The sequence below is a fragment of the Rana temporaria genome, chromosome 9, assembly GCF_905171775.1.
Source record: "Rana temporaria chromosome 9, aRanTem1.1, whole genome shotgun sequence".
Classification (NCBI taxonomy): domain Eukaryota; kingdom Metazoa; phylum Chordata; class Amphibia; order Anura; family Ranidae; genus Rana; species Rana temporaria.
Window position 1 is genome coordinate 80,849,033 of NC_053497.1, and position 27,862 is coordinate 80,876,894.

Genomic DNA, 27,862 nt, shown 5'->3' on the forward strand with positions numbered 1-27,862 from the left:
TCTCTCTCCAAAGCCCTAAGTCCTGTGTCTTTCTGCTGCTCTGTTCCTCTGTTATAAGCATGATAACTTCTGACAAGTTCTCCGACACAGGAGATAAAAGCAGCTTGAAATTTTCTTTAGAGAAAGATAATCAGAGAGCTTGTCTATTCACAGCACAGCTCTGAAAGTTTTTGTTCCTCTGCCTATGTAAAAGGGGGGTGCCTTTCCTCCAATCAGCTCTCACACAGTATATGCCCAGACTCCACACCCACTGCTGAAACAGAAAGTTTTTTTAAAGAATGTAGAAAGCTGAAGACAGTAGGTATACATGGAAAAACTTATGTACAGAGATTTGTTTCATCTTTGTGTATCATCTTAGGCTGTTCACTTCCCGGGGGATTTTGTGAGGAGTTTACATCCACTTTTAGTGAAGCAAGTGGGACCTGCTTGAGGCTTGTGTACTTCTAATGAGTAAAATATCACAACATGCTTATTGACTGTGTAACAAAAGTACTTTATTAAAAATATGAAAATGGAAATAAATAATCAAAAAAACTGTATTTTACAGGAATTGCAGAAAAATAGATTTTACAGATTTTAAATAGAAACATTCAATTGAATGAACCTCTAATTTTCAGGTTCTCAAAAAGTTTTGTAAGCAGATTAGACTGAGTGGAACTGTTAAACAAGTTATTGTCTTGATTAGGATCTGTTTCAACAAAATAGAACTCCTGTGCATGAATGTCTGTAAAATTGGCTTCAAATGTAATTGGATTATAGCCAACCCATGCAGTAAATCTATAGTCAGGTGTTCTCATGGAATATCCCATAATTGTAATGTCTTTGAGATCAGGCAGGTCTGAATCCCACTGAGGAGTATCCGAGGGTCTGGGATAGGAGCTGTAAGCAACTCTTTCATCATTTCCTCTTGTGTCCTGTGAAGTGATCAAGTACGGAGACAAACTTTGTCCTTCAGTGCAAATTTCTATGTGGAATGAAGGAACAGGACACTCTGATAGTGGTGGAAGTTGAGCAAGATCAACAATGGTTGAAAAGAGTGAAACTAACTCTACAGGATCCTCCTTGACGTTTTCTATATCTATAAAAAATAAAAAGTAAATAAATAAATATAAAACCTCATTTATTTCCAAAAGGGACATTTCAGTATTGTTGAGTGTTATGACCGATTTAGAAATATAAGTGAATATCGAAATATGTGGTTGAATTGCTATAGGTTTACTGTTTTACCTGCAAAAAATAACAGTAGTTGTAATAACGGGAAGCCATTTTTGTGATACACATACCCCTGATAGTCAATGAGATCCTTGTTAATTCCCGATTTACCATTACAGCTTCTTGGGTCAGGTTTAGGCTTCATGCACACCTAGGTGATATGAATCACCGGCAGAATTGCGGGTGGAATCGTCACGAATCTACCTGCAATTCCAAATTGCGGTAAAACGCTGGATGCTTTTGTGACGTCGTTACGTTTTAATGCCACCCCAATCACGGTGCGATAAATCGCGCTGCAAATAGCAACGTGCGACAATGTTGCCCAAAAGGAGCTCCTGCGCCTTTTGAGCGACAAGCTTCACCATTTGCCATTAAAGCATGATTTATCGCAGCAAAATGGCACCGGAATTGGGGTGCCATTAAGAAGTAATGACATTGCAAACACGTCCTGCGTTTGCGATTCAAATCGCCTAGGTGTGAATGGAGCCCTACAGCTTCTGAGGTCAGCTATCTGAAGTGACAATATTGATTTACTGTCCAGCAATGTGGCTGGACATGGAGAGGTGATAAAGGAACTGAACTGCTATTTATCAGTACTACATGTGTTACCCGCCTGGTTAAATAACAAGTGCGTCTTGTAAATAGTTACAAATTTCCTGGGGTCAATTTCAACTAGTGATACTGCTGTCATAGAATCTGTATGTTTTCTCTGGGTTTCCTGCAATGTTTTGGTCTTTTTACAGAAGGTGACAAGATTTAAAAAATGTAATCCGGGGACATATTTTTTTTGTAGTAATGGCGTCGACCAGCGACTCATATCGGGACTACGATATTGTGGCGGACAAATTGGACACTAAGTGAAACTTTGTGGGAACCGGTGACACTAATACAGTGATCAGTGCTAAAAATATGCACTGTCACTGTACTAATGACACTGGCTGGGACAGGGATAACATTTAGGGCAACTGTTTAAATGTGTGCCTAACAAGTGTTTTTTTACTGTGGGGAAGGTGCTTTTACTAAGGGAAGGCATAGATCCCTGCACCTGCTTTGCAGGAACACAGGATCAATGTCTTCCATACTGACAGAACGGTGATCTGCCTTTTTTACATAGGCAGACCACCGTTATGCCTTTGTACATAAAGATCAGCGGGTACCGGTGGTCATCGAGTCCGCCCGAGCCGCTGATTGGCTCCTATACCCAGGAATGCAGGATCACTTATATAAGTGATCCCACGCAGCACGAATGCCCTGTAGCAGTAAATCTGCTATCAGGTGATCAGAAACTGGTTAACATCATCAGCATTATGACCACGTGAAAAATGACGCAAAAAAATTTGAGCATGTTCTAAATTTTTAATACCCATTTTTCACTTCGACAAAAATGCTCTGGAGCCTACACACGATCGTTTTTAATGACCAATTTAAAAAATGGTCAATTTAAAAAATGTAATTTTTCACGTCATGAAAAACAGTCGTGTGTACGCGGAATCACTCTCCGGGCCCCGGCTAATACTGGGTTGGGAGCGGAGGAAGATCACTCCGCCAGGGAAGGCAAGGAGATAAACAGGCAGCTGGCCGGGACTTGAGCCAAGGCAGAAGAACATGCGAGTGGAGCTGAATGGGCATGCGCCCGAAACTGAAGAAATGATCCCTCAGCTCTGATCATCACATGATCATCAGAAAGGGGCACAGATAATGCAAAAAATACACCCCCCCTAAACTAGTAGGTGCAGCGGAACGAGGGTGTATAATTCCGATTTTTTTTTATTATTATTATTCTGCACTGACTGTTTTTGAAATTTCCCCAGCCCCTGTTTAAATCTTATATTGGGATAAAACCGGAGACAGACTTTGTCCGGGGACAGTGTCCTCAATCCGGGGACAGTCCCCAGAAGCCGGGGATGTCTGATCACCCTACTTTACAGTTCCCAAAACATTCTTATAGATTAACTGGTGTCTGACTAAGCCAGTTTTTCTCATCCAGGGTTCTATGGAAAAATAACTATAAGCAGTGCTCTATGAGTAAGATCTAAAGTGTACTAGTCATAAAAACAGACACTTGTAACCATGGAATGATAATCCAACAATGTTTATTCCATCATAGATATGATGAGCTGATACAAAGTCTAAAATTAAAGTCTAAAAATCAGCTGGGAAACAGGTAAAAAACAATGATGTAATGGACAGATAAAAGTTATTCAACGTTACCACAGACCAATGTCCATGTTGAAAAGGATGGAAATCTGGTCCAAAGCAGCCCAGAGGCTGTGGAAGATGGCGCTAGGAGCGGGAGGATAGAGGGCTGTGTATATCCGGACTGGGGGGTGTCAGGTTGCCTGGATTTGGCAAAAATCACAGGACTCAGCGGGTCAGACCACTGAGGGGAACAGGAGGAGCCAAGCAGAGCAATCATCAATTGACCTCCACTTTTACTCACCCTCTATTCTTGCAGACTATACAACACCAGTTAATTATATATATTGCTTCTAGTAGTCCTTATATTTCAGACTTACAACTAGAATTTGTTTTGCTGTTCTGGTAAACAAGGAACACGTGGCTGTATTTTAAATGAGGTAAAAAAAAGTCTCTCTAGTTTTTATTGATATTTATATTATACAAAATATACAAAGTGAAGTCCAGAGGTTTGATTCATTTTTGTCATTTCATAATTTTACTTGGCCTGCTGGAGGTCATTTTGTAGGGCTCTGGCAGTGCTCATGCTTTTCCTTCTTGCAAAAATGAGCACATACTAGTCCTGCTGATGGGTTAAGGAGCTTCTACGACCATGTCCAGCTCCCCTAGAGTAACTGTTTGTCTACTGGAATCTCCTCCAGGGAGACACAGCAAATCATCTGTCAATGGCACGTATTGATGTGCCATCCTGGAGGAGTTGGACTGAAGTCGGAAGAAGACCCCCGGAAGAAGGGTGGGGGGCCAGGATCTGGGGGCCCCCTTATTAAAGGGGGCTCCCGGATTCCGATAAGCCCCCTGCTCACAGACCCGCAGATCCTCAACATGGGGACAAGGTGCTTTGCAAGGTGCACCAACCCGCCCATGTTGAGGGCATTGCGGCCTGGTACGGTTCAGGAGGGGGGGGGCGCTCGCTCGTCCCAACCCCCTTTCCTGACTGGCCAGGCTGTGTGCTCGGATAAGTGTCTGGTATGGATTCTGGGGGGACCCCCACGCCGTTTTTTTCAGCGTAGGGGGTTCCCCTTGAAATCCATACCAGACCTAAGGGCCTGGTATGCTCCTGGAGGGGGAACCCATGCCGTTTTTTTATTTAAAATTTGGCATGGAGGTTCCCCCTCCTGGTGGCTGTAGGGAAGTAGTATAGTGTCCAGTAGATAATTGATATTTAGGTATTAGTATGATGACTATAAGAGAAAGATGCCGCTCAGGTGTGGAAATCTTCAAAATAATTGCTTCTCCCAGAACCACTGGTGCAGGCAATGCATGTGAGATTGCAAAACAAAAAAACGGATTCTTCTGGACAGCCGCACTCTGAATAAAAATTGTCTTTATTGTAAATCCAAATAGAAAAACAACACTACATGTCACAGCACACCGGCAGAGCTGACTTGTTTCACACTATATTTTGTGTTTAATCATAGCTTAAATTAAACACTAAGTATAGTAAGATGACTATAAGTTATGTTCCGCAGCAACACCCAAGTTCTCCAGAGAGTGCAATTTATTTGACTTCCAACATAGAACAAAGTCCAAAGTCCACAGATGATACAAATCCACAGGGTAAATATGACAACGAAAAGTAGATTTAGAGTCATCTTTTCCTAGACCTGTGCCCTCATATTCATACAGAGTGAAAAGACTGACTGAATGCCAGCTTGAATGTCTCAAATACTGGTCTCACACTCGAGGGGGGGGGGGTTTCTGTTCAGCCAGGTCAACCAAATGTTTCCCATGAATGAATACCCCCTCAAGTCTAATTACCATCAATAAATACTTCCTTACGTATGTAAACAATGTACCCTTTGAGGTTAACAGGCCATACCTTACACACCTAGGTAGTCTTGCACAAGATTAACACATCTAAGGTACAAAGCTGTACCTTTGATATGTGTAGTAAATCTTGTTTGGCCACTAACCCCTTTGGTCAGCAAACACCCTTTGATGTGTAATCTTAAATGCCTGTATGTAACACATATATATTATGTCATACATTTAACACAATATATAAAATACCTACATATATATATTAATATTACAACAGAGGCGACTTCAAGTAGCGTTGCAAGTCGCCCCAAGTTGTGCTGTGATTCACGCTCAAGTCGTGTCTAAGTCGTCTCGCGAAGTCGCGTTGCCCCTGTGTGAACCGGCTTTTTCAAGAGATAAAACATGCAATTTTGCCATGACATACACTTTTAAGAGGAACTGCAGTCTGCTCACATAATTTGTAATAAAAACATCTTTGCCATTCTGAAGCTTCCCTTCAACCACTTTGCATATTGTTTTATATATACTGTGATTCTGTACTTGTAAAATATGCTGCATAAATCTTCCTCTACTAAGTCTGGCTGCATCTATTTTAACTGTGGGCAGCTGAAGCTGCTGCCTGTTCACTTATTGGAATTACACAGAAGCACACCTCAAGCTCTGCAATTCTAATTGGCCCTCTTATGACTCATCCCCCTCCCTTCCTGGATAACTCTCAGGAGAGTGAGACAGAGAGCTGTGCATGATGCCATAAGCCTAGGCTTTTTACCAAACAAAAACAGGCCTTATAAGGTATTTACTGTCAGAAAAAAAAATGTTTTACTATGCAAAGTTAAAACAACAAGGGCACATTATTTATCAGATGAAAGTTGAAAAATTACTGAAGGTCCGCTTTAAACAGATTACATTGCAAAGAAAAACATGTATAAGGATTATTATAATACCTGGAATGCTTCTCTCTAGTTCATGGCTCAGAGGATCAATGTATGTAAAGACGTTCTGCTGTGGTTGGCCCCTGCGAGTCACACCCGGGACATAAAACATCAGTGGAACTCGAGTAGCCACATCAAAATTGCTGTACTTTGCCCATTCACCATGTTCTCCTAAGGACCACCCTGAAAGTATAAAAAGCATTACAAATCAGTTATATATCAATGAGCAATCAAAAAGAAGCAGCATATATCTGCTCATAGGTACCATGATCAGAGGCAAACACAATGATGGTGTCATTGGACAACCCAAGAGTTTCCACTGTATTCAGCAGCTTTCCAACCAGACTGTCCAGGTATGAAACAGAAGCAAAGTAGCTTTGACGGATAAGGCGCTGCAGGAAAAGAGCATAACAATAAATGTAATAAACTAGAATAAAGTTTAAGCTTCAAATTCAAAAACAAAAAACATAGCGCATGCATCATTTTAATTCCCTAGAGCAAGCCTATGTATTTCCCATGCAGGAACAAGCAAAACATTTGCTTTAAAGGGTTGATTCAACTTCACCCCCCCAAAAAAAACTGCTTGCACAGGTAAGGTCACCTGTAGATAAAAACAAAGGGCCAGATCCACAAAAGGGATACGCCGTCGTATCCCTGTTTCTAACTATGCGGCTGATTCATAGAATCAGTTACGCATAGCTAGTCCTAAGATCCGACAGGTGTAATGGACTTACACTGCCGGATCTTAGGATGCAGTACTGCGGCCGCCGCTGGGGGCATTTCTCGACGAAATCCAGCTTCGGGTATGCAAATGAGCATTTACGGAGATCCACAAAGCTTTTTCCCTTCGTTAAGTCTCCGTAAGTGTTAGTTTGCCGTCGCAAAGATAGGGCTACTTTTACAAAGTGTAAAGTTAGTACACCATGTAAAAGTATACCCGTCTTTCCCGCGTCGCTGTCAAATTTCTTTAAAAAAAAAAAATGTTCCCGCCGCGATTCACAAAACTCGGCGCAACGTAACGTAACGCAAAGCACGTTGGGAAAATAGCATCAGGAGCATGCGCAGTACGTCCGGCGCGGGAGCGCGCCTAATTTAAATGGGACTCGCCCCATTTGAATTGGCCCGCCTTGCCCCGGACGGATTTAAGTTACACCGCTGAAAATTTCCAGGTAAGTGCTTTGTGGATCGGGCACTAACTTGTGTAATTTGCGGCGGTGTAACTTAAATCCCAAAAGTTACGTTGCGCCCGCTGGTTGTGGATCTGGCCCAAAATGTGCTGTAGGTCACCTGTAGATTAAAAACAAAAGTTGGATAATGCCCTTGTTATAGGTGCAGGCCATGTATGTATCTCATGAAGCCTGACTGAGAAACTTCCAGAGATGGCATCACACCCCACCTTACCTTGTTGATATGACATTGCTAGGACACTCACAGCTGTTACTACTCACCCCCACCATTACAGGAGCAAGCTCTCAAACCCCCACACGTGTAGCCTACTGTCATATTCTACTGCAGCATCGCTGAGCTCAGGACCACTCCAACAGGGGAAAGTGAGCGCATGTGAGGGGGTTTGTTAAGTTGATGAATGCATATTAAATGAGACGTCCAGCCTGAGATTTTTAGGCTGGGCTTCTCCTCTGGGTCACAGGAGTGCATTTTGTTTTGCACTCCTGTTATTTGTTTTCAGCAGAGAGCGGCCTCTTGCCAACCCCTTTAAGTGGTTGGCAAGAGGTTAAGCCTCCATGTTCCATGTCTGCTGATAATGGTAATGCATTGTCGTGTGGCCTGCTAGCTTCATGACTATGACAGTGAAGCATCCAAGGCATACCTGGAAATGTTCTGGAATTGGTCCATATGGAAAACTAATGTTTAATGCTTGCACATCTTCTCGCTTACGAATATCTGTCCATGGATTATAAGAAACAGGAGGGAGATTTCTAGGAATGTCTGGATCGGGTGCCAAGGAAATGTTTTCAATTGGGTACAGCTTTAGGAACTCCTGTGGGACAGTATACAAAAAGTACAGCAATAAATGAGAACTAAGCAACAGAATTAACAAATATTTTTTGCAAGTAAGACTGTTCATATGTACATAATTAAAAAGTGCATTTAACTTTTTGGCTAGGATTCTGCATTAATAACAGTACAAACAACATACGCAAAACTATAAATCATGCCACAGAAGCTTTCATTATTTTTATTGAATTATTTACTAATTTCTGAATAGTTGCAATTAAATAAAAAATGGACTCAATTCACTAAGTTGAAAGGCCTTTTTTTAGAACTCTCAACCAATGAGAGCTTAAAGCTCAAGACAAAAACAGAAAAAAAGCTCCCCTAGAGCAGCCTAAAAATTAAAAAGCAGGTGCTGTCCTCCACAGACTCACCTATTCACCAATGCAGCTATGATTGTTAAGCGGGTTGAATAATCCAATCTTTATAGATTCATGAACTGAGCCATATTATTAAATGAGACCTATTAAATTATTAGACCTATTGAAGAATCTTCTTTAAGCAGGCCATACATGAATCAAAATGTGTCTCGTTCAGCAGGGACCAGCCAAGATTCGATCCATTTTGGGCAGGCTGATTGTACCCAAGTTGATCCAACAGATCTTTTACAAGCTATAGCCACTAGCAATAATCATTGTGTTCTGCTGGTTGGGAGGGCTCCCCATGCCCACTGGCAGAACACAATAGCGCTGTAGGAAACATTCCCAATCAACAATGAATGTGATGATGGGGGGAATTCAGCAATCAAATCAAATCATCTATGGGTTGCTTTGGAGTTACCCAAGGTATGAATGCAAGGACCAACCCAAACAATCCATTCAATGTGTATCCAATTGGAAAGGTCCCCACACTGCATATAGTTGTTGGTAGAATAAGGAGATTGCAAACAAATGGCCACTTCCCCCACCTCTAACTGGCCTTTGTAACAAGGAGAACATGGAAAGGCAATGCATGTCAAACAAAACCAAATACTAATCCCAGCTCAACTTGTCGACCATCCTGCAACCAACTGAATTATCCTGTCTAACAGTATGGCCTCGTACACACGACCAAGTTTCTCGGGAACTTTTTGCAGAGGAAACCGGTCGTGTATACATTTTTCGACGAGGAAACTGTCGAGGAACTCGACGAGCCAAAAAGAGAGCATGTTTTCCTCAACGGGAATGGAGAAAATTGGCTTGTCGAGTTCCTCGACAGCCTAACAAGGAACTCGACGAGGAAAACGATGTGTTTCGCCCGTCGAGATCCTCGGTCGTGTGTACGAGGCCTCAGTGTTAAAAACTGGGGCTTAGTTTGCACACATTTTTTAAATACATGCGTAAACTGCAGAGCCACTTCAAGGCACCACAGTATTATCTGCAGTCCTAACTCAAAATTTTGAGATTTAGGAGATTGCACCTTCATTTTGTAACATGTTTGGTTAGCTGCAATGTCCAAAAATGAAACAGTCAACAGTCAGCAAAGTCTACAACATTTAAAATTCTAACTATAACCTTTAAAAAAGGAAAGCGCAATCCAAAAGACAGTGTTTCCCTCACACTTTATATTTTTTTTCCAAATTTATATAACAGATGTGTCAGCCCTTCTTACTTTTGGAAATCGGAATGGGATGTGAGGTTTATGGTAGCCCACAGCCAAGAAGAATGAAGAATTTAGCTGCTTTTCAAGTTTTAGTAGTCTGATGGCTTCTTCGGTGCTCTGTATATCTGGTAATGTCCCCTCTGGTACATCAGACAAATCCACTGGACATACTAAGTTGGCATGTAGCTCTCCATCTTTCCCTTTGCAGGTCTGCACAAAAAGATATACAATTCCACTCAAAGCCAGAAGATATGAATGACTAGATTTATCATTTTAGATTTAGATTTGCTACCATAGAGGCAACATCCAGAAATGTTATATGTGCCTAAACAGAAACCTGCAAAATCGACCTTTTGTCTTAAATTATTGTTAAAGATTTGCAGAAAAAACCCTGCATCTCTCAGGATCCCTGCCTCAACTGTGCAAAAAAAAGGTATGACAAGACAGTAACAGGGAAAAGATCAGCTGCGGCTTTGATTTATAAATAAACATTTCATATATGGCAAAAGAGCCCAAGAGCACTATGGGTTAGATAAAGCGGTAGAACAGCAAGGATTTGAAACAGTATTTGCCCCACTGAAACGTTTGACTGAGCTATCCGATATGACACGAGTCACTGGGATGACTGGTGCACCTAAACCTCAAATCACCTATTGAGTTCTAAAAAACAATAGGTTTTCTTAACAATCTGTGAAAACAGAGAAGAACATACTGTACGTGGAAACAAACCAAGTTAAAGGGGTTGTAAAGGTTTCATTTTTATTTTCTAAATAGGTTCCTTTAAGCTAGTGCATTGTTGGTTCACTTACCTTTTCCTTTGATTTCCCTTCTTAATGTTTTTTTTCTTTGTCTGAATTTCTCACTTCTTGTTTCTCCTCAGTAAACTGTTCTGGCTGGGGGTTAGTCAGCTAGAACAGCTTACTGAGGAGGAACAGGAAGTGAGAAATTCAGACAAAGAAAAAAACATTTAGAAGGGAAATTGAAGGAAAAGGTAAGTGAACCAACAATGCACTAGCTTAAAGAAACCTATTTAGAAAATAAAAGACGAACCTTTACAAACACTTTAAACATCCACCAGCTAAAACAAAAATAAATACAGAATATTATTATATAATATTTCATATTTACCTGACTGCAAAATACATTGTAAAATTAGATTTTAACCAGTTCTTCTCTGGCTAGAAAATTACTTAAACACAAAAACATTATCTATTTTCTGAAAACAAAGTTCTGTAGTATAAAATGATTGCTGCATGATATTTGTGCAACTGTTTATCAGATCTTAAATTTTCAGTAAAAATAAAAACAAAATAGAAAATGAAGCAGTGTTGAGAAGATGCCAAACACGCCTGTGAGAGTTTTACGGGCAAGTGCTTGATTCACAAAGCACGTGCCTGTAAACTTGCGGCGGCGTAGCGTAAATCCGTCCAGCGCAAGCCCGCCTAATTCAAATGAGGCGTGTATCATATAAATTAGGCGCGTTCCCGCGCCGAACGTACTGCGCATGCTCTGTTTTCAAATTTCCCGCCGTGCTTTGCGCGAAATGACGTCGCACCAACGTAATCTTTGAATGGCGACGTGCGTTACGTCCTTTCCTATTCACGGACGACTTACGCAAAAAAAATAATAAATTAAAATTCGACGCGGGAACGACGGCCATACTTTAACATGGCTAGTCTAAATATAAGCCACGAAATAGCAGCCGTAACTTTACGCAGGGAAAAGCCGATTAGCGACGACGTAAGAGAATGCGACGACCGCGTGTACCTTCGTGGATCGCCGTAAACAGTTAATTAGCATACCCAACGCGGAAAATGACGCAAACTCCACCCAGCGGGCGCCGAAGTATTACACCTACGATCCGAAGACGTACGAAGCCGTACGCCTGTCGGATCGAAGCCAGAAGCCGTCGTATCTTGGTTTGAGATACGACGCGGCAAATTTGAAAGTACGCCGGAGTATCAGCAGATACTCCGGCGTACTTTTTCTGTGAATCTGGCCCATACTGTATTTTATATTTTCACCTATGAATTTTTAATTAAAATACATTTTCTATTTTTCTAAATATTGTCTTGAAAAGTCACAATTTTCCTTCTCTATGTTTTATATATATTATTGGTCTATATTTTAGTTATTAACCTCCTGGGCGGTGTTCCCGAGTCTGACTCGGGGTGAGATTTTTGGGCTAGGATCGGTAACCCCGAGTCAGACTCGGGCTCGCCTCGCTGGATGTACAGGGAGTTTTACTTACCTTGTCCCTGGATCCAGCGATGCCACCGCGCTGTGTGAGCGAGCAGGACCTCGCTCGATTCACACAGTGCCTCCGTGTGACGCCGATCTCCGTTCCCTGCGACGTTACGACGCACGGGGATGGAGAACGGCGCCAAATTCAAAAAAGTAAACAAACACTATACATACAGTATACTGTAATCTTATAGATTACAGTACTGTATGTAAAAAAAACACACCCCCCTTGTCCCTAGTGGTCTGTCCAGTGCCCTGCATGTCATTTTATATAATAAAAACGTTTCTTTCTCCCTGCAAACTGTAGATTGTCCATAGCAACCAAAAGTGTCCCTTTATGTCAAAAATAGTTTTAGATCAGCTAAAAAACAGCGATAATAAATTATAATCACTTGCAGAATTGTGCGATAGCGATTTGTGGGGAAATTCGTCATAAAAAAAAAAATAATGACAGCAACAATTCTGCAACTGAGCAAATTTCAGTGATTTTGATTTGATTACATTATTGAATAATTTTTATTATAATTACATTATTATTTGTTATAGTTATTTATAATTATTTATTATATTATAATTTATAATTTTGTTTTTAAAAAAATGTCATACCCGGGATGCCTATTAGAAGCTTGTTTGGTCAGATTTAAGTGAGTTATTCCTAAAAATGACAGACCTACAATATAAAACGCCAAATTTCCTTGCAAATAATGGTACCGCTTTCAGCATGTTTTTTCTGAAAGAATCATACCGCCAGGGAGGTTAATATTGTACTCACTTTCATATTCTCATATTTCTCAGAAGATGGATGGAAAGGTCTGACTGACCAACTGTATGGATAGTCATCGCTATGATTAGAAGAAATTCCTGTAATACAAAGAAAGAATATGAAGCGATAAAATGTAAATGCTATAAAATATAAAGTTAGAGCCTTAAGATGGTCGGAAAGAAAATTTATCTTGGAGTGCCTTGAATATGCCTAGCACGAGAGACACATTTTTTTATTCCAGTTTATTATAAATAAGCCACTATAAGTTTGATTCAATAAATCAGTGAGCCAAACAGTCAAAAATGCTGTGCATAGGATCAATCTTTAATTGTCAGTTGAAATATCATGCAAACATTTGTAGTTATATGCAAATATGAATGGTACTTAAAATCCCTGAGCTGAATCTGTAACTTTATCACAACTCGGCAAAACAAGCGTACAGACTGGCACCTCTATGGTCACAGACACACCTCCCCCATTGGACACAAATAATTACTTGTGCCAGTCAGAGAATATACTGTATATAAAAGGGAATATTGGTGAATGTAATGGACAATAAGGATTTGCATACAATTTTGCCCCAAAATCCATTAATAAAATTTTGGCAGGGGGGAAATGTGATTCCTAATCAAAAATACAAAGCAGAACTTCTAGAAAAACCAAAGAGCACATATAAATGTGGTCATTGTAAAGTATGCCTACTTGAATTAACAGTGAAGGAATTTATCAATCTAAAAATCCAAATGCCCACATAAAAAATACATCTTAATACAGCTGTAGTTTCACTGGAGTAATATATGTGGCAATGGGTATCTGCAGCACAAATAAAATAATACATGAAACAGTGATATGCAATATATATATATATATATATATATATATATATATATATAATGTCCCAATAGTAAGACCAAGGTAAGGATAAAGTCCCTCGTGAAGAAGGTGAGTTTTAATCCTCTGCTGGTGAGCGTGACAACAGAATCCTCCACCACACACACAATGTGCTTACCAGAAAAGATGGACCTCCCCCACAGAGAGGTCCACTTCACATATATATTGTGATTTGCATATCACTGTTTCATTTATTACTTTTTTTGCGCTGCACATACCCATTGTTTTTGTATTGTTTCTATAGGCTTGTGATTACCTATTTGTGTTCAGCTAGCATTTCATTTCATTTATTCACATTGGTTGTTTGCGCCGATTGGTTTTCCTATTTTTAAATAGTATCAGTCAGGAATTTGGGTGTGCTGGGTTGGTATTGCTTGGGGAATGAGCTTCACATTTCTTTCTACAAAAATGTCCAGCAGAAACATTAAACAAGTAAAGCATTCCGAATGCCTATGTTTTTCTTCAACTTAAACAAAACCCTACGTGTGACAACTTATGCTGGGAGTTGGAGCTCTTCCCCCCCTCTTTTCCCTTTCTTCTTTCTTGCTCCTTTTTCCTCTCCCAGAGGGTGTAAAACTACATAGGCAACACTTTTTCCTACTGATCTGCGTTGTGTGCCTTTACGGTTTTGCTTTTGCATACTTTTTGACTGTGCCCTCGGTTGGAGAAAATGGTTTCATGTTCAATGCTGTAATCCTGCTATCTATGCCTCTCATTTTACTGTACCCTTTGTGCATTACTTTTTTACCTTTTGTTATTTTACATTGCAAAATGTAATAAAAATCTTTGTAAAGCAAAACCCTATGTGAATAAAACATAGAAAAGCACAAGGGAAAAATCCCACGTGTTAATGATGTCCTAAATGTTTCCCTGTTTGAAGATTTACCTGTAAAAACATGGCTTAATATGCTAACTTTATTTAGGGCTTGTTGTATAAATACAGCCTTAAAAGTGAGTAAAGCAGAAATGTTGTGGGTGCAGCTACTTACAGGTCTGAAACAATGGCTGCAGTGTTATCTGCACCTTTAGTTGGGAACTGTGCCCTACTGTGTATGTTAGTTCTACCCTTTGGGTGTCTTCTAGGACCCCCAATCAATGGGAGGGAATAGGAAGCCTCCTCACACAGAAATACTATGTACAGTGCCTTGAAAAAGTATTCACACCTCTTTTAAAAATTATAAATGGTTTTTAAATTTTGTATTTACATAAAAATATGTGAAAAGTGTGGGGGGCATTTGTATTCACCCCTCTAAGTCAATACTTTGTAGAACCACCTTTCTCTGCAATTACAGCTGTAAGTCTTTTTGGGAGAGGTCTCTACCAGCTTTGCACATCTAGAGTGACACTTTTGCCCATTCTTATTTGCAGCTCTGTCAGATTGGATGGAGAGTGTCTGTGAACAATAATTTTCAAGTCTTGCCACAGATTCTCAATTGGATTTAAACATTTGACTGGGCCATTCTAACACATAAATATGCTTTGATCTAAACCATTCCATTGTAGCTCTGGCTGTATGTTTAGGGCTGTATTCCTGTTGGAAGGAGATCATCCACCCCAGTCTCAAGTCTTTTGCAGTCTCTAACAGGGTTCCTTCCAAGATGGTCCTGGATTTGGCTCCATCCATCTTCCCATCAATGCTGACCAGCTTCCCTGTTCCTGCTGAAGAAAGGCATCCCCACAACATGATGCTGCCACCACCATGGTTCATGGTGAGGATGGTGTGTTCAGGTTAATAGTTTTCCGCCACACATAGCGTTTTGCTTTTAGGCCAAAAACTAAAATTTTGGTTTCATCTGACCAGAGCACCTTCTTCCACTGGATTGCTGTGACTTTGTTCTTGTCACTCTTCCATAAAGGCCAGATTTGTGGAGTGCACGACTAATAGTTGTCCTGTGGACAGATTCTCCCACCTGAGCTGTGGATCTCTGCAGTTCCTCCAGAGTTACAATGGGCCTCTTGGCTGCTTCTCTAACTAATGCTCTCCTAGACGGCCATGGCTTGGTAGGTTTGTAGTTGTTCCATACTCTTTCCATTTTTGGATGATGGATTGAACAGTGCTCGTGAGATGTTCAAAGCTTGGGATTTTTTTTTATAACCTAACCCTGCTTTAGACTTCTCCACAACTTTATCACTGACCTGTCTGGTGTGCTCCTTGGCCTTTATGATGCTGTTTGTTCACTAAGGTTCTCTAACAAACCTCTGAGGGCTTCAAATAACAGATGTGAATTCCATTTACTAATTATGTGACTTCTGAAGGAAATTAGTCCCACTAGATTTTAGTTAGGGGTATCAGAGTAAAGGTGGTTGAATACAAATGCATGCCACACTTTTCACATTTATTTATTTGTAAAAAAAAATGAAAACCATTTTTGTCATTTTCCTTCCACTTCACAATTATGTGCCACTTTGTGTTGGTCTATCACATACAATCCCAATTAAATACATTTATGTTTTTGGTTGTAACATGACAATATGGAAAATTTAGGGGGGTACAAGCCTTGATCCGAATTATGCTAGTTAGCTTTCCAACAACATCATGAAGCACCTCTGCTTATATCACTTGACCATGAGCCCAGAGGTGACCTAAACAAGACAGATAGACAGATAGATAGTGAAAGAAAGAGACCTGAGGGTAAAAAAAAAAAAAACATACAAACTGTCAAATACATTTACACAGACAGCAAAATCGTAGAAAAGTAGGTATTTGCATAAAATACAATTAGTTTCACATGCAGTGTAAAGAGTTTTCTTAAAAGCTTTCTTATAACAGACATGAGTGCCACTGACGTTCTCCGATTCTGACAACTAAAGCTAACCTGGATGGAAAACTTTCCCCACTGACATAGTTGTGTAGCCATGTTCTTTAAAATACTGTGGGAGAGTGGAGTAGTTCCCTGCATGCTTCCTCCAATAGGAGCTGAAGTCGAACAGTCTGGTGGTATCAGGTCTTCTTCCAGTTAAGAAAGAGACTCTGCTGGGCGCGCACACCGATTGCTTTAAGAAAGAATAAGAAAGAGGCTTATTAGTAATGGCAGTGCTCAAGATAATAAGAATAGAAACAATGTTCCAGTTGTGTAACACTACCTGGCTCAGCGAAATGCAGAGATGTCAGTCATTTTAATGGCTTGCTGCTATGCAGTATATCCACCTCTTTCAAAATGATAAATTAATGAGTGTCAAGCTGCTATATTAGTCTGGAGATAAGTATAGCAATGTTCAAAGATTGATAGTATTTAACATATTTCTGTGGACCTAACCCAATGTCACCCATAGAGCTTCACAGTTTTCTTCATTTATTTTTAAGAAAGACAAAAGGTAGAACAGACAAATATCTTCCTAGAAACAAGAGACAGTAGTAGGCGTGAGTGTTATCCACTATATTCATTAATAATAACAGGTATGTCTATGGTAAACAAGGTTTTCCTTATTTCATACACAGGTTATTAGAAAAATTTAAGAAGACCACGAAAACATCCCTTTTCCATTCTGTAACTTTAAAGGGGTTGCAAAGGTACAATTTTTTTTCCTAAATAGCTTCCTTTACCTTAGTGCAGTCCTCCTTCACTTACCTCATCCTTCCATTTTGCTTTTAAATGTCCTTATTTCTTCTGAGAAATCCTCACTTCCTGTTCTTCTGTCTGTAACTCCACACAGTAATGCAAGGCTTTCTCCCTGGTGTGGAGTGTCGTGCTCGTCCCCTCCCTTGGACTACAGGAGAGTCAGGATGCTCCCTACGTTGCATATAGAGAAAGGAGCTGTGTGTTAGTGGGTGTCCTGACTCTCCTGTAGTCCAAGGGAGGGGGGGAGCACGACACTCCACACCAGGGAGAAAGCCTCACATTACTGTGTGGAGTTACAGACAGAAGAACAGGAAGTGAGGATTTCTCAGAAGAAATAAGGACATTTAAAAGCAAAATGCAAGGATGAGGTAAGTGAAGGAGGACTGCACTAAGGTAAAGGAAGCTATTTAGGGGGGGGGGGGGGACTGTACCTTTACAACTCCTTTAAGCAGTGATATTGACAATGGAAGATCACTCACTGGGAACACAGGACATGGAGACATCTGATTGTCACTTAATTCACTGTTCTCACATTAATCATTTTGTAAGGCAATGAATCATTGTTTAACTTTCTCCATAAAAAACATATTGGAAAATCTTTGTGTATAAGGGCTCATATCAACAGGCTACATTTTCCTGCATCTGGCATGCGTTTGGAACGCACCCTAAATCCAGGTCAGAAAAATACCATGGACTTTAAAAGAGGCAATTCAGGGGCTGAAAACAATTAAATACACAGCTAAAACAATTATGTTTATTAATTTACTATAAAAGATGTGTTTTTGTGTTTAGGTACTTTTCTAAAATGGGGCACAACACAAGATCCTGACCATTAAAGTGATATTAAAGGCAGATTTTGTTTTTTAATAACAAACAAGTTATACTTACCTGCTCTATGCAATGATTGTGCACAGAGCAGCCCTGACCTTCCTCTTCTTGGGTTCCCTGTCAACGCTCCTGGCCCTTCCCTTCCGCTGAGTGCCCCCAATAGCAAGCAGCTTGCTATGGGGGGACTTGAGCAGGTTCGCTCCCAAGCCTCTGCTGTGTGTGTCCACTCACATACAGAGCGTGACTCGGTGCCGCCCTGTTCTCTCCTCATTGGCTCACTGGCTGTGATTAATAGTAGCCAATAGCTCCTGCTGCTGTCTCAGCCAATAAGTAGGAAGAGAACCAGTAGAGTCGCTGCTCTCGTGCACATTGCTGGATCGAGATGTGGCTTGGGTAAGTATTGGGGGGGGGGGCTGCTGCACACAGAAGATTCTTTACCTTTATGCATATACGAAGGCATCTAGTGCATAAAAGACAAAAAACCTTGAGCCTTTACAAATCACTTTTTTTTCTTGGTCAATGTATATGAAGCTTTCAGCTTCTAGGTATGAGAATTTCTGGATGCTTGGATATGATTGCCAACTGAGATAATGGATGTTTACTTTTGAAAACCCCTTAAAAATATCACACAGATACAGTTGCAAGAAAAAGTATGTGAACCCCTTTGGAATTATATGGATTTCTGCACAAATTGGTCATAAAATGTGATCTGATCTTCATCTAAGTCACAACAATAGACAATCACAGTCTACTTAAACTAATAACACACAAATAATTAAATGTTACCATGTTTTTTATTGAACACACCATGTAAACATTCACAGTGCAGGTGGAAAAAGTATGTGAATCCTTGGATTTAATAACTGGTTGAATCTCCTTTGGCAGCAATAACTTCAACCAAACGTTTCCTGTAGTTGCAGATCAGACGTGCACAATGGTCAGGAGCAATTCATAGATTCGATAACATATGCAAGTGAGTTTTGTAAGTCTTTAGCTGACACTCAAGGATTCTTCTTCACCTCATTGAGCAGTCTGCACTGTGCTCTTGCAGTCATCTTTACAGGACAGCCACTTCTAGGGAGAGTAGCAGCAGTACTGAACTTTCTCCATTTATAGACACAGGCCCAGATTCAGATAGAGATACAACGGCGTATCTCCTGATACGCCGTCGTATCTCTGAGTTCCGTCGGTCGGATCTATGCGGCTGATTCATAGAATCAGGTTCCGCATAGATCTCCCTAAGATCCGACAGGTGTAAGTGATAAATTCCAGCGGATCGATCCTCTCGTGTGTACGGGGCCTAAGTCTATCGGGAAAAATCCATCCGATAAGAATATGTGTTCCAGGTAAAAGGTGTAGTGGAGAGTGACAAGAGTGAGTGGTTATGGCAAGCCGCGCTGTGGCTTTGGTGTGCACTCTGTCTCTGTAGATTGAAAAATAAACACGGCCGTGTATTCAGAGTGAGACTAGAGGAGCATCACAGCACGGCGCCCGGCAATGACATCACACACATGCGACATGTTTCGAAGCTAGCAAGCCATTGATGGAAAAAAAGGCTACACCTCTTTTTCAAGCATTTTTCAGTGGCAGATCAGTCCATCTGTCTATCAGTGGCTCTCAGGGGTACTTTTCCAACTGCTCATCAATGAAGTGCTCGTCACTCTCTTCAGCAGGAGTTCCATGAGACCCCAAAATGTTTGCATATATTTTTTCCAGAAGACCAGAGGGATACCCTTCTACCCTTGTCCTGGTTCCGTTTTGGTCCTTCGTCTCCACTGGTGGTTCTTTTTTGTTGCTCGGACACAATAGCGTGCTCTTCTCGCAGGCAAGTTTTTGCTTTGCTCAGTGTGTTCCCTGCAAATACATGACCCTTGTACCAAGGATCAAGCAGTGTTGCCAGCACCAACATTTGGTATCCTCCATCTTTGAAAATTGTCTCTCCGAGCTTTGCCACATGGTTTCCCTAAGTGATTTTGTGGTGTGACCCTCTGCCTGGAGCACCATCTTCAGCACAGCTATGCATGGGATGATGCAGGAGATGGAGGCCTCTGCCTTGCTGATATCCAAAGTCACTTCCTCAATAGGGCCCAGTGTATCTATTAAATTTGAGATAATATCCCATTGTTCTGCTGGAGGTGTGGTAAACTTGCCATGTTCTGCTACATAGAGATTTAGGGCACGCTTCTGCTCCAGCATCCTCTGGAATATATGTAATGGGGAGTTCCAGCGGGTGGGAACATCCTGAGTGATGCTGTGCTGGGGGAGGCCAGGATGTCTCCAAGACGCTGCTTTGCAAGCACAGAGTGGCTAAAGTGTATAGCACAAGTCTTTAATTTGGCAATGATGTCCCCCACTACTCGCTGACTGCTGATGCCCTCTTTCACCACAAGCTGTAATGTGTGTGCACTGCACCACTCTGTCTTGGTTGATGTCCCAATCATTGAGCATGCTAAGAAACATCTCCCTGATATAGTCCCCAGTATGGGAGCCAGACATGGCCTTGACATTTAGAATTACTTGTTTCCTTTCCCAGTTACTGCCTATAAAATGACATGTTGGGCTCATAAGCGATTCTGTTTCTCCAGACCAACAGTCTGTTGTGAAGGACAAATAGGGGCCAGCATTCTCTGTTGCAATTAGTGTCTTAATTCACTGTGTAACCTTTTTTTATACACTGTTCAGCATGTCAGTGCGGTAGTATTTTTCACTTTTGATTGAATATCTTGGTTCTATTGATGCCAGCAAGCATTGGAAGCCAATGTCTGCAACAACTGTAAAGGGCTGGTTGTCTGTGGCAATCATTTTTTGTGATTAGGGTATCACTTTTCTTGGACCGGGGATCAGTATTTTGCCATTTTCTCAAACATGTCTGAAGAAGAAGCTGCATCTTCTTTCTCCCTCTGTGCATCTTTATAAGCTTGGAGGTGGTGGACTTTCAGATGATTCCAGATATTTGTGGTTATTTTAGCCTTTCCCTTTTCTGCTCCCATGCTCAACAATTTCTGGCAGATATTGCAATTGGCCTTCCCTGATGTTGGCTCACTGAAATACTGCCATACTAGGTTTGATTTCTTTTCAGCCATCATCACACTGTAATTATTAAAAAAGAAAAAAAATACAATATTAGTCATTTTAAAAGAGTGGCGGTTGGTGCTCAAAAATTTTTGGGGGGCGCAAACAAACTGAAAAAAAAAATCAATTGCAGCCACTGTGCCCACCAAGCGCAGCCACTGTGCCCACCAAGCGCAGCCACTGACTGTGCCATCAATTTCCACCAGTGTGCCCCATCAATTGCCGCCAGTGTGCATTCCCGGCCTGGCACTTACCTCGGTGGGGCATCGGGTCAAGGCGGCGGTGTCCTTCACGATCCTCAATGTCTTCTCCCGTCCTCTGTATAGGCGTCCAATCACAGCGTCTGTCGCTTCAGCCAATCAGGTGACAGGTAACAGACCCGAGCACCTGATTGGCAGTTCGGTGTTAGGAAAGCGAATGAATCGCATTCATAACACAACTCTGGGTGAACAGCGAGCGCCCAGCATAGCGCCTGCTGTTCACCTTTTTGGACGTCTATTAGAGCCTATGGCTCAAATCAGGTGCTTCCAAAAAATACCACGGCGCTGTAATTCAGGTGCCCGGAGCCCGACAAGGTGTGCATGAATTTATCTATGGTGATAGAGAAGTGACAGAAGAGAGGTGCCCCATATGGATGCACCGCCACAGGGGTACAGAGAGGTGGCTGTAGAGGGGGTACAGAGGTGGCAGTGGAGGAGGGGGGTACAGAGAGGTGGCTGTGAAGGGAGGTACAAAGGTGGCTGTGGAGGAGGGGGTACAGAGAGGTGGCTGTGGAGTCACCTCTCTGTACCCCCCTCCTCCACAGTCACCTATCTGTACCCCCCCTCCTCCACAGCCACCTCTCTGTACCGGGTGGGGATGCATTGTGAAGAGGGATGGATGGTGCTGGGTGTGGGTGGGGATACGTTGTGAAAAGGGATGGGTGGTGCTGCGTTGTGGAGAGGGATGGGTGGTGCTGGTGCTGCGTTGTGCAGAAGGATGGGTGGTGCTGGGCGTGGGTGGTGCTGCGTTGTGGAGAGGGATGGGTGGTGCTGCGTTGTGGAGAGGGATGGATGGTGCTGGGTGTGGGTGGTGCTGCGTTGTGGAGAGGCATGGGTGGTGCTGCGTTGTGGAGAGGGATGGGTGGTGCTGCACTGTGCAGAAGGATGGGTGGTGCTGTGTTGTGGAGAGGGATGGGTGGTGCTGGGTGTGGGTGGTGCTGCGTTGTGGAGAGGGATGGGTGGTGCTGGGCGTGGGTGGTGCTGCGTTGTGGAGAGGGATGGGTGGTGCTGCGTTGTGGAGAGGGATGGATGGTGCTGGGTGTGGGTGGTGCTGCGCTGTGGAGAGGGATGGGTGGTGCTGCGTTGTGGAGAGGGATGGGTGGTGCTGCGTTGTGGAGAGGGATGGGTGGTGCTAGGCGTGGTGGTGCTGTGTTGTGGTAATGAAGATGATTGATTTGCATTGTGAAAATGAATGAGGATGTAAGTTACATTGTGAAGAGGATCTCCACAATGTAACTCTGATATACACCCAGAGTCATCCTCATCCATTTTCTCAATGCCAGCCTCAGCCAGGTTTCACTTTAAAAAGAGATTAAATAAAGTCTGCAGGGGGGCACAGTAGCACACTATTTTTGCAACTTACCCTCCATACATGCTGGTATCTATCTGCATGCACCTGATAGGGCTAGGTGCATGCTGATGAGCTGACAAGTCAATCACTGAACAAGTGTAATACAAGCAGCCAGCAGGCTCCACTTCAGCAGGGAAAGAAGAGATAGTGCTGGCCACGATCTCCTGCTGGGGGGAGTTATTAGTCAGGCGGCAGAGGCTTGTAATATGCTAATGATTGTTTCTCTCATACAGCCCACGAGGGGGCGGGGTGGTGTGATGCCAGTGAAATCTCTCCTTCCCTTCTATAGTGACCGTACGGATGGAGGATTCATGAATACATGCTGCGGGAGCGGTGGCACTGGTCAGTACTGCAGGCGGCCATGCGGGCCGGATATTGTTGTAGACGCGAATCGGCCAGGTTTTCACAATAATCGGCCAATGCCGATTTCATAAAAACGGCCAAATATCGGTCGACCTCTATACACTACATTCCCTAAACAACTGGTTCATAGGTTGTGCTATACCTTACATTCCCAAGACAGCTGTACACTGTGTGGTACACTCATACCACTAGGATTTTATATTCAGTAAATGCAAATTCCCATACAACAGACACACTTAGGGTAGCCTTTATACGAATCCACATAATGGTGGATTCCAAAGCATAGAAAATGGGGTAGGGGTGGAAGCCATAAGAGAGAGTTGAGTAGAGAATCCATATAAATACCCTACAAAAGGAAATTTAGATCTTTCATGATGGCTACTATGATATCTGAAATGAAAATATTATAGTCATATTTGCTTACCTGCGCATAAGCGTTGGTGAATAAAATACTATGAGAAGCCAACTGATCAATATTGGGAGACTTGATAATATCATCACCATAACAGCCTAGGCTTGTGCGGAGGTCATCAACAATGATCATTAGGACATTCTTATTACCTATAAGAGAAGATAAATTAAACTTTGTTCAGAAAATAACTTATTCTAAGAATTATGCTATCACATCTAGATGTATGCCCGTTCCACACTGCATGAGACAAGACGTGAATTAGCACAGTATATTTCATTTACGGTATAAGTGAGTCCTTAGATGTGGTGGCTTCATCAGTTTTCAAGTTTCTGGCCAAGAATATTTTCAGCAAGTACAGAAAATGCCTTCTTATAAGGCTCATGCACATCTCAAAGAAGCGGCTCCTACAGGCTCTTGAGCTTTTTTTGAGCTCTCATTTTTTTCTGCCTGGAAACTCCCCTCCATGTTAGGCCTAGTACACACGAGAGGATCGATCCGCGGAAACGGTCCGGAGGTCCGTTTCCGCGGATAAATCCTCTGGCGGATTTTGATCTCATGGTTGTACTAACCATGAGATCAAAATCCCCGCGGAATTCCCTCCGCAAAGACGTGTCGCCGCGGCGACGTGCGCGACGCTGTATTATAAGGACTTCCTCGCATGCGTCAAATCATTATGGATGGATTCGGACGGATTGATCCAGTGAGTCTGTACAGACCATCGGATCAATCCGCTGGACTGGATTCCAGCGGATAGATTTCTTAGCATGTTAAGAAATTTTTATCCGCTGGAAATCCATCGGCCCGAAAAATATCCGCGGATAAATATCCGCTGGATCGTACAAACCAGGGGATCTATCCGCTGAAACCGGTCGGTGGATCAATTCCAGCGGATCGATCCTCTCGTGTGTACGGGGCCTAAGTCAATGTGTCCATGGCGTTTTCAGAAGTTTACAGGCAGAAAAAAAACAAATATCAAATGTACATTTTTGAGAAAAGCTTACGAGGAGAAAAGATGCTCAAGTGCGTAAAAACACATAAAAAAGGGTTTGTGGGGGAAGAAAAATGCTTATGCTCAAAGAAGCTCAATAAAAACGTACAAAAAAGCACAAGCTTCTTCAAGGTTTTAGGCAGAGAAATAAAAGCTCAAATGCCTGTTAAAGCAGCTTTTTTTTTGTTAGCTGCAGTGTGCATGAACCCATAGAAATGCAGTGTTCTTGTCACTTCCTGTCAGATGAACAAAAAAACAAAAACAAGCTTATCTTCCTTCTGTAATCTACTAATTCCATCAACCTCCATATAAAAGCAAATGTGCAAAAGCAAACATGTTTAAAGTATATAGTAGGTTGGGTAGTTAGCCACCAAGGGACAGAAAGTTTGTTATTTACAGGATTCCCAGATCAAAATAAAGAAAAAAAAGCCTAAAGCCTAGTACACACTGAGATTTTTTCATTCAAAACCGACAGCTCCGATTGGAGCCGCTGTACTAACGATCTGATGTTAGTACAGTACACTCCCCCCGCTGAGCTATTGGGTCTAAGGACCTGCTTTTGTCAAAGGGACACGCTTGAAAACCAGCATCTGATTAGTGCTTGCAGCCAATGTCTGCGAGTGCTGATCAGTGTGCTTATTTGTAATTCAAAGAGTTGTATGCATAGTAAAATAAAAAAAAAAGTAAAAGATCAGTTGCATTTTTAATTCAAAACCTAAAAACATAAATGCAATGAAAAAAGTCCACGATATATTCCTTTATTCATCATTTGAGACCGATGCTGTGTCCCTTGTACATAGGGACACAGATCTGTTACCTCCCCCAGTCAGTCCCTTCCCCCCACAGTTAGAAACACCATGTAGGGCACACATTTAACCCCTTCCTCGCCCCCTAGTGTTAACCCCTTCCCTGCCAGTCACATTTATACAGTATTCAGTGCATATTTATAGCACTGATCGCAGTATAAATGTGACTGGTCCCAAAAATGTGTCAAAAGTGTCCGATATGTCCGCCATAATGTCCCAGTCACAATAAAAATCGCAGATCGCCGCCATTACTAGGAAAAAAATAATAATAAAAAAAAATCATAATTCTGTCCCCTATTTTGTAGGCGCTATAACTTTTGCGCAAACCAGTCGCCTATTGCGTTTATTTATTTTTTTCACCAAAAATATGTAGAAGAATACGTATCGGCCTAAACTGAGAAAAAAAATATTTTTTTTTAAAAAAAAATTGGGATATTTATTATAACAAAAAGTTAAAAAAATTGTGTTTTTTTTTTCAAAATTGTCGCTCTATTTTTGTTTATAGCGCAAAAAATAAAAACCACAGAGGTGATCAAATATCACCAAAAGAAAGCTCTATTTGTGGGGAAAAAACGTCAATTTTTTTGGGGAGCCACGTCGCACGACCGCGCAATTGTCAATTAAAGCAACGCAGTGCCGGAAGCTGAAATTTGGCCTGGGCGGGAAGGGGGTATATGTGCCCAGTAAGCAAGTGGTAAAGAAGAAGTTCCACTTTTAGGTGAAACTCCGCATGTTGTGTGTGAGACCAGATATAGTCCTGGGTTTAGTAACACTTTAAGCCCTCGTTCACATTGGAGTGACTTTGTCAAATTTTATGACGAGTCGTATCCAATTGCCAGCAATCACACTGTTCTAATCAGTGCGGCAACTTTGCGGTGCCGCATTGATTCAAAAAAGGTAGTTCTTGCACTACTTTTGGTGATTTTGGGTGCGACTTGAATAGACATCTGTGCATGAAGCCGTACAGATGTCTTCCAAGTCGCACTGACATGCAGCTTTGAAATAGTCGCACTGACATGCAGCTTTGTAATATTCGCACTGACATGCAGCTTTGAAATAGTCGCACTGACATGCAGCCTTGAAATAGTCGCACTGACATGCAGCTTTGTAATAGTCACACTGACATGCAGCTTTGTAATAGTCGCACTGACATGCAGCTTTGTAATAGTCGCACTGACATGCAGCTTTGTAATAGTCACACTGACATGCAGCTTTGTAATAGTCACACTGACATGCAGCTTTGTAATAGTCGCACTGACATGCAGCTTTGTAATAGTCGCACTGACATGCAGCTTTGAAATAGTCGCACTGACATGCAGCTTTGAAATAGTCGCACTGACATGCAGCTTTGAAATAGTCGCACTGACATGCAGCTTTGTAATAGTCGCACTGACATGCAGCTTTGTAATAGTCGCACTGACATGCAGCTTTGTAATAGTCGCACTGACATGCAGCTTTGAAATAGTCACACTGACATGCAGCCTTGAAATAGTCGCACTGACATGCAGCTTTGAAATAGTCGCACTGACATGCAGCTTTGTAATAGTCGCACTGACATGCAGCTTTGTAATAGACGCACTGACATGCAGCTTTGAAATAGTCGCACTGACATGCAGCTTTGTAATAGTCGCACTGACATGCAGCTTTGTAATAGTCGCACTGACATGCAGCTTTGTAATAGTCGCACTGACATGCAGCTTTGTAATAGTCGCACTGACATGCAGCTTTGTAATAGTCGCACTGACATGCAGCTTTGTAATAGTCGCACTGACATGCAGCTTTGTAATAGTCGCACTGACATGCAGCCTTGAAATAGTCGCACTGACATGCAGCTTTGAAATCGCGCCATCTTAGATGAAGACGCACAATTTTCAAAGCCGCAGTTTCAGCTGTTCACAATCAATGTGAACAGCTGAAATCATTTAAAATTAGAAAGAAAAGTGTTTCAGTTACGAATTGAAGTTATAACTCCAATGATGCTGCATAAACTGTTGGCGCTATATAAATCCTCTATTATAATAATACAGATAGAGAGTGAGTGTAAAAACAAGCCGCTTGCATGCAGTTCTGGTGTTCAGCCACATGATGGCAGAAGGTGTGAGTACAAAATAAACACATTCCTGAGCGGATACACGGTTTCCGGAGTGTGAAATGAGACCCATAAGAAGGGATAGTGTGTTCTAGACTCCATAGAGGGATAGGAGTACACTATATATATATACTGTATAAAGCGTGTCTGTGATACAACCTGGAGCACATTGCAGCTGTTCTCCGCCTACAGTGCAGGAAGCAGAGTGGCCGAGCAGAAGAAGGAAGAAGAAGTAACATGTCGGGGATTCATCCCTCTGTGTGTGTTTCGTCTCCATCCACACCTCATCACATGTCCCATCCACAGGAGGACTGCACTTCCTGGTCCACCACTTACACCTCCTGCGATTGGCTGCTTCAGTATGCTGACTGATGTATGGGACATTTTTATTGGTCCATCCTCATGGCTCTACTTAAGGTGACAAGCTCATGTATGTCCTTATTTACAAGATTACAAACAATAAATCTAATAAAGGAGACTATATCAAAGATAAAATCTAATACAAGATATATCTGTCTTTTTATTATGCAGTTTAATAGA

At 41.9% G+C, this 27,862-nt stretch overlaps 1 protein-coding gene and 1 pseudogene across 1 annotated transcript; both read right to left on the bottom strand.

Moving 5' to 3' along the window:
* Window positions 1-472: 472 nt before the first annotated feature.
* IDS (iduronate 2-sulfatase) lies at window positions 473-27,652 on the bottom strand. Its single transcript, XM_040323796.1, has 9 exons — window positions 27,482-27,652; window positions 23,452-23,588; window positions 16,410-16,587; window positions 12,712-12,800; window positions 9,705-9,905; window positions 7,930-8,100; window positions 6,367-6,493; window positions 6,114-6,284; window positions 473-1,078 (listed from the first exon to the last, which is right to left on the bottom strand). Exons 1-9 carry the CDS (start codon window positions 27,597-27,599, stop codon window positions 591-593), a joined length of 1,680 nt encoding a protein of 559 aa, XP_040179730.1. The 5' UTR covers window positions 27,600-27,652; the 3' UTR covers window positions 473-590.
* LOC120913665 lies at window positions 19,223-21,126 on the bottom strand (annotated as a pseudogene).
* Window positions 27,653-27,862: the final 210 nt, after the last annotated feature.

What these genes read in the sequence shown, in the direction of transcription:
- IDS (XM_040323796.1), bottom strand. Translation starts at nt 27,599, where the DNA reads ATGGAGACGAAACACACACAGAGGGATGAATCCCCGACATGTTACTTC. An exon ending in TCCCATTCCGATTTCCAAAA is followed by an intron (nt 8,101 to 9,704) that starts GTAAGAAGGGCT and finishes ACTGTCCCACAG; the next exon opens with GAGTTCCTAAAGCTGTACCC. An exon ending in TGTGTTTGCCTCTGATCATG is followed by an intron (nt 6,285 to 6,366) that starts GTACCTATGAGC and finishes TTATACTTTCAG; the next exon opens with GGTGGTCCTTAGGAGAACAT.